Raw genomic sequence first — 8,006 nt, forward strand, 5'->3', positions numbered from 1 at the left:
TTTATTTTCTCTTAAAACACATCACATTGTTTCCTCTAATTCAATTTTATTTTTTTGGGTTATTTAATTATTATTTCAGATTATAATTTTAAAACCATGGGATTATTGTAAATTGTAATGAAGTGATTGTTTCCAAGACGTTATTTATGTATTTGTATGGGATTAATGCAGTTTAATTAATGTATAATTATTGTAGTTGCTTCTTTCCAAGACACTAAATTAAATTAGATTTTTTTCTACCATTTTAATGCCACATCATCCGTCACCAAGTGCCATATCATCTGCCACCTAAGACGGGTAAGTAATCCGGTGGGTTGTTCTAGATTCCGCGCATTTACTTTATGCACTCTATTCAATACAATTATTTAATTTTTAATATTTTTAATTGTGCACAATTAAAAATTATGAAAAATTGATATGAATAATCCTTGTATTGAGGCGAACCAAATAAAATTTCTTTTGACTATATTTTAACTTATAAATTTATAACAAAATACAAATCAAAAATAAGAAATTAATAATGTCCAAAAAGTTAATTAAACCCTTGTGGTGGATAGAAGAGAATAAATAATGGTCTTAGTAAATTAATAATGTCCAAAAAGTTAATTAGTAAATAACGATTATTTGTGAGGTCAAATTGATAGAGTTAAGAGTTTTATTATTTTTATTTATATTTTTGATTTTATTTATAAATAATGGTTATTAATTAAGAATTATGGGTGATAAAATGGATATAATATTCACATAACGTACTTCTACGTTACTGAAAATGATTTTTAATTTAAAAATTCCGTACATTGAAATGAAAAGGAAAGATTTCCGCGGAACTGCCAAATATTCTGCTTATTTAAACGATTGCTTGGCGTTTGCCATCACTCACTGATTCCTCTGTCAATCCGTCACATAATTCCCCTCTCTCCGATTCCCAATCTCCATTAACACTCTCCCTCTCTCTCTCTCTCTCTCTCTCTCTCTTTCCTCCATTGCTTGCAATTAAAGCTTTCTCTCTCTTCCGATCTTCACAATGAGGCAGTTCATAAAAAGGCTATCCAAAGTTGCAGATTCATCTTCATGTTCATCATCAAAATCATACTCTCTTCTCCGATCTGATTCTTTGACGTCACCTCGTCCGAATCGGAGATCCGGAGTCGCAAAGAAACCGTCGTATATGAGACGACGATCTGTTCCATCAGGACATGTTCCGGTTTACGTTGGAGAAGAAATGGAAAGATTTAATGTGAGCGCCGATCTAATGAACCATCCTGTTTTTGTCAGGCTTTTGAATATATCGGCACAAGAATACGGATATGAGCAGAAAGGCGCGCTTCGGATTCCTTGTAATGTCGTTGTTTTTGAAAGAGTTCTTGATGCTATTCGATGTGGTCGTGATGTTTCTTTTGAGGTCCGCGATTTAATCAATTCTTCATCTGATGAACTACTTTTTGTTTAGAAAATTAGATGTTGATTACGAAGAAATAAAAGGTGTAAAATGTAAAATGTAAATGTAGATGGGAGTTAATTAGGGCCCGAATCTGATAATTTTTTGGAAGATTTTTTTTTTGTTTTTCGTCCAGCCTTACGATTTTGAAGGGTTGAAAACTGAACATACTCTTCGTTTTTGCTGGATGAGCAATCGAATTAAATTTCTGTCATTTCCATAGACTAGCACCTTTGTGTTACAGATTTTGCTTTTAATTTTTCGATAGTTCATATCTTATTTGTTTTAATTTACGTGACTGACCTCAATTTTTTCAATGACATTTTGCTGACGAGTTTCAATTCTTTTTGACTTCAATTCTTTATGACTAAAGTTTTCATATTGTTAGTATCTCTCTTTGAATTTGTACGGTGAAGTATTAGAAAAATCTCTTTTTTAAATAGTGTTATGAATTACTTTTTCTGTTTTCAAATACTTATTATATTTTGATTATAGTTATTATTTATTGTTTAAGCTTATTATATGTGTAACAAAAAATACAATTAAGTGAGATTTTGTTTGAATCATCTAAATGCATATTTTATAATATTAACTTTTTATAATTTTTAGATTTAGATATATATAATTATATTATACAATATAAATGGATTAGAGAATTCCAAATAACTCTTTTACGGAGCTCTTTCAAATGGAGCATTTTTACTTGTTAAATGTGATTTTATGACATTTAAAAAGATTTTATATTCAAATAATGTATGATAGCTATTCCAGGTATATTATATGCATTTTTCGTTTTCACTTGTATTAAATTTAACTTTTGCACTGTGTATCATCCAATATATTTTACATATTGTGAATGGTTGTGGATCGAGGGTTTGTAGTCCCAGGGGCATCAACTAATGAAGAAAATTTTGGCAAAATTTCATTTGTAAAATTAACAATTAATTTTTTAAATTTGAAGAAATGACAATTAGAAACACAATAAGTTTATCAAAATTATGATCTTATTCTTCAAAGAGTTTCTTGTAATTAAATAGAGTTTTCCAATAAAAGAATGTTAGTAATTAACATCTATCTTAAATATGCATTACCAGAATTAAAAACAATTTAAACTTATTAAATTCATCACTCTTTATTCAAAATAATGTAACTAGAGAAAAAGTTAAATATACTATAAAAATAATATGTATACTGTAAATAAATAGCGGATTGATCTTTTTTAGTTCACGTTCTTTATTAAGGTCGTATCACTGTGAGAAAACCTCAATTGGGTCAGCCTAAAGTATTTTAAGAAAAACTACTTGTACGAGTGTGAATTCAGTTTTCATTATTTTTTTAATGTTTTTTTTTTAATGAGCTGCTTGTATAAACCTGTCTTACGGTAAGACGGTCTCATACAAGACTTGCTAAAATTTTAAATACAAAATACCATAAAAGGAAATGAAACAAAATAATCAACTAACCTAATAAAAAATGGGACAAAATAAATGAATAAGACAAATTTACTAAAATGAGAGAGTATTTATCATTAAAAGACTTTAGTATTAATTTTACACTTTTCCTCTTATCAATAAAAAAGTGTACTTTGAATTTTTTTTTTAAAAGAACGCCTAAGGGCACGTGCCCCCGTAGGCCGCTACTTACATCCGTCACTGATTGTGAGTAATATATGAGAAAAAAACCCAGTCATTTGAGAACTTATATTATTCGTCTTATCTTATGTTTTCATTATATAAAATTTTTATAATTTGCAAATTATGGCCATCAAGTTTAGAGATTTTGCGAATTACAGCATCAAAGTTTTTATTTTTTTATTTTTTTATTTTTTTTTTACGAATAACAGTCATTAAAGTATCAAAATTTACACCATTTAAGCCAAATGACCTTTGACCAACCTAAAGTATCAAAATCTACATCATTCGCAAAAACAAATTTTGAGATTTTAATTCAAAAAAGCCCCAAATTTAAATTTTGTAATTCGCAAATTATTCTTTTTAATATTATAACTTTAAATATATAAGTGATCCAACAAATACATTAGATTTTGTGCCAAAAGGTTTGGGTGAAAATAATAAAAAAAAAAAAGAAATACATAATATAGGAGAAAAATTTCGTAGTAGACGCCGTGTTCCCCCCCAACCTCAACCTTGTTCATTTCTTTTTTATGTACTTATTTTTAGGTTATCACTTTTCAAATTCTCAATTTTTAGGCGATTTTCTTTTAAAATTTCTACCTTTTGAGTATTTTATAAAACATGAGTTTTCCTCGATCTTTTAAAGATTTTTACTATTTTTATCATCTTTTATAATTGATTTTTGCAAATATATAAATAAATAAATATATCAGGTGTCACACACTCACACTAGTCCTTTCATTTTAAATTAAAATAGAGAGAAAAATACTAAACCAAATAAAAAAAATTAAAAAGCTAACTGTAACACCTCGGCCCCTCGGACCGCTGGTGACTACTCTTGGAGACTGTAGACTAGCCCCACAAACCAACACAAATCTTTCCAGCGCACTTTGGCCTCACTCGTGCGCACCCGGGAAAACTTCCCAGGAGGTCACCCATCCTAAGGTTGTTTCCCACCAAGCACGCTTGACTGTGGAGTTCTTAGCAAATGGGCTCCCTAGAAAAAAAGATGCACCTTGTGGATATGAGTAATCTATCAATTCTTTTTCAAGCTAAATCTAGGGTATTACACTCATCCCCACTTAAGAATACAACGTCCTCGTTGGACCATAACTTCAGAATCTTTTCCCCCGCTAGGTGCACTGAACACTATCAGCCACGGTCGCAAGGTTGCTCTTATACCATTTGTAACACCCCGACCCCTCGGACCGCTGGTGACTACTCTTGGAGATTGTAGACTAGCTCCACAAACCAACACAAGTGATGTAAGTGTGATTAGGAAGAACACACTTAGATTTAAAAGTTTTTGATTTAAAAGAGTAGATAAGAAAGAATAGTAGAAGAATATTGATAAGAGCCAAATCACAAGAACAAACTCAATGATTTGGGGTTTTAGGCTAGAGACAAGACACACTCAATCTCCCCTAAGAATTAACACTCAAGACAAACTCAAAGTGATAATTGAAATTACTATTTCTTTGGACAAACACAAGAAGAAAAAGCAATGCATAAAACTCAAGGTTTATATTCTGAAACAAAATCTGAATTTTTTTGATTACAATACATTCCTTTATATAGGGTGAATACAAGATTTTAGAAGCATTCAAATACATCCCCTATTTCAGTCAATACATCCCCCTTTGTTGGTCAACAAATTCATGAATTAATTAGAGTTCATGTATCAAAATTCCTCTAGCAAATACAATGAACTTGCTGATTTCTAGAAACTAAGTTCATCCCCCCTTATACTAATGAAAATCAGCCCCAAAAACTCAAAATAAAAATAAAAATTAATATTCTGGACCAACATTGCATATTGATGCCACCCTTGCTCTTTTGTACCATTTATTTGTTATTCCATACTAAGCATGTGACAAATTCTGGTTTGCGAAAAAAAGAATTAAACCCGAGTTTCTCAAGAATTAAAGCAACGGGCTCATGAACACTCGATCTTGGATCATTTCCTCCTTCTTTTGAAGAGTTTGTCCTCAAACTTGAATCATCCAAATATGGTGACAAATCCCCCACAATGAAAGTAGCACTTACACCCATCAACTCATCAGGGAGTTCAATTTTATATGCGCTATCATTTACCCTTTCAAGAATTTTGAATGGACCATCAGATCTTGGCATAAGTTTATTTTTTCGAAGTTTGGGAAATCTCTCTTTTCTTAAATGTAACCACACCAAATCCCCAGGGTAAAATATGGGTTGTTTTCTTTTTTTGTTGGCTCTCTCTTGGTATTTTTTATTCATTTCCTCGATTTTTTTCTTCACTTGCTCACAGGTTTTTTGAAATGTTTCCACCCTTTTTTTTGCATCCCTTTCAACCATATCGCCCCTTACCAAAGGAATCAAATCAATGGGTACAAATGGATTCACTCCATAAACTACTTCAAAAGGAGAACGAGAAGTAGTCAAAGAATGAGCCCTATTGTAAGCAAACTCCGCATGGGCTAGTTTCACATCCCAATCTTTCTGCGTTTTGCTCACAAGACCACGTAACAAAGCACCCAAAGTTCTATTTGTCACCTCGGTTTGCCCATCAGTTTGGGGATGATGAGAGGTGCTAAATAACAACTTGGTACCAACGAACTTCCATAGGGTCCTCCAAAAGTGACTTAAAAACTTGGAGTCCCTATCTGAAACTATACTCCGAGGAATGTCATGAAGTTTGACGATTTCCTTGAAGTACAATTCAGCCACTTTTACAGCATCATCAGTTTTATTACAAGCTACAAAATGAGCCATTTTAGAAAATCTATCTACCACCACCATAATGCTATCTCTACCCCTTTGAGTTCGAGGCAGCCCAACAATAAAATCCATGCTAACACTTTCCCAAGGAACATCAGGAACTGGTAAAGGAGTATACAACCCTTTTGTGAAATGCCCTTTTGCCTTCTGACATGTTGCACATCTCTTCACCACTAAAGAAACATCTTTGATCATTCTTGGCCAATAGAAATGCTCACCCAGAATGTCAAGTGTTTTTTGTACCCCAAAGTGTCCAGCTAAACCTCCACTATGAGCTTCTCTCACCAATAATTCTCTAACACCACCCTTTGGCACACATAACTTGTTTCCCTTGAAAAGATAACCATCTTGCTCAACCTAATCTTTTGTTTGTTTTTCAAATTCACCAGCAAAATCAGGATCTTCTTTATAACACTCTTTGAGTTGTTCAAAACCCAGAATTTTTGCATCCACCATAGAAAGTAAGTAAGTGCGACGCGATAAAGCATCGGCCACAACATTACTCTTCCCATCTTTATACTTGGAACTAAAGGAAAATGATTGAAGAAACTCTACCCATTTTGCATGCCTCTTATTTAACTTTTGTTGCCCATGTATGAACTTTAAAGCCTCATGATCTGAATGAAGAACAAATGGTTTTGGCCTTAAGTAATGGGACCAATGATCAAGAGCTCTAACTATGGCATAAAACTCACGGTCGTAAGTAGAGTAGTTCATCTTAGCTCCATTTAATTTCTCACTAAAGTAACTCACAGGCCTTTTGTCTTGTATAAGGACAGCCCCTATTCCAACCCCACTTGCATCACACTCCACCTCAAACACCTTGTTAAAATCTGGAAGCACAAGTATTGGAGCAGTACAAAGCATGTTTTTCATCTTTTCAAAAGCATTTTGAGCACTTTCTCCTCACTCAAACTCTCCTTTTTTAGTTAACTCAGTGATGGGAGCCATAATAGTCGAGAAGTTTTTAATGAACCGCCTATAGAATGAAGCAAGCCCATGAAAACTCCTAACCTCATGCACATTGGTCGGAGCCAACCAAGACTTCACTGCCTCTATCTTTTCTGGGTCAACTCGTACTCCTTCTCCAGTCACAATGTATCCTAAAAACACCACACTAGGATTCATGAATACACATTTCTCAAGCTTCCCATACAACTTCACTTCTCTTAATTTTTCAAACAACTTCCTCAAATGTATCATATGATCTTCATTGTTTTTACTATACACCAAGATATCATCCAAGTAAACAACAACAAAATCATTGATAAAAGGACGGAGAACCTTATTCATCAATCTCATAAAAGAACTGGGAGCATTGCAAAGCCCAAAAGGCATCACTAACCACTCATACAACCCTTGTTTTGTTTTGAACGCTGTTTTCCATTCATCCCCTTCCCTTATTCTCATCTGATGATAACCACTTCTTAAGTCTATTTTGGAAAAGACTAAGGCTCCACTCAACTCATCCAACATGTCTTGCAACCTAGGCATTGGAAAACGGTATTTGATGGTAATGTTATTAATGGACCGACTATCTACACACATTCTCCAAGTCCCATCTTTTTTTGGCACCAACAGAGCAGGAACGGCACACGGACTAAGACTTTCTCTCACATAACCCCTTTCAATCAACTCATTCACCTGCCTCTCCTTACTTTCCTGTGGGTTGCATCTATAAGCAGCTTTGTTTGGCAAAGGTGCTCCAGGAATTAAGTCAATGGCGTGCTCAATGCCTCTAATTGGAGGGAGGCCTTTGGGCAAGTCATCGGGGAACACATCTTTGTACTCTTCTAATAACTCTTTTAGGGATGATGAGTTATCACAAGAAGTACTCTTGGTATCTTTGGCCCTTACAACCAAAGCATACCCTCCACCATGCTCTTCCACTATTTTCTCAAATTCATTACAAGTTACAAGATAGTTGCTTTTTTTCTTTTCTTTTTTTGCAACTTTAGGGGGTAAAGGAATTAATTTAACTTTTCTACCATCCCTAGTGGTTACAAGATATTCATTACTCTTACCTTTGTGCTCCGAGTTGTGATCAAACTGCCACGGTCTTCCTAGCAACAAATGACAAGCATCCATCGGTAGCACATCACACCACCTTTCATCTTCAAAGCCTCCATGTAACACCCCGATATTTTTTCCGATATATTAAATGATTTGCTAATAAT

General features: G+C 33.6%; 1 protein-coding gene across 1 annotated transcript; it reads left to right on the forward strand.

Moving 5' to 3' along the window:
• Window positions 1-876: 876 nt before the first annotated feature.
• LOC130802735 (auxin-responsive protein SAUR72) lies at window positions 877-1,819 on the forward strand. Its single transcript, XM_057666783.1, has one exon. It carries the CDS (start codon window positions 1,025-1,027, stop codon window positions 1,448-1,450), a length of 426 nt encoding a protein of 141 aa, XP_057522766.1. The 5' UTR covers window positions 877-1,024; the 3' UTR covers window positions 1,451-1,819.
• The last annotated feature ends 6,187 nt before the right edge of the window (window positions 1,820-8,006 follow it).

This window comes from Amaranthus tricolor, chromosome 16 (genome assembly GCF_026212465.1).
Source record: "Amaranthus tricolor cultivar Red isolate AtriRed21 chromosome 16, ASM2621246v1, whole genome shotgun sequence".
NCBI lineage: Eukaryota > Viridiplantae > Streptophyta > Magnoliopsida > Caryophyllales > Amaranthaceae > Amaranthus > Amaranthus tricolor.

Excerpts from the sequence above, each read along its gene's own strand:
- LOC130802735 (XM_057666783.1), top strand. The coding sequence starts at position 1,025 with ATGAGGCAGTTCATAAAAAGGCTATCCAAAGTTGCAGATTCATCTTCA.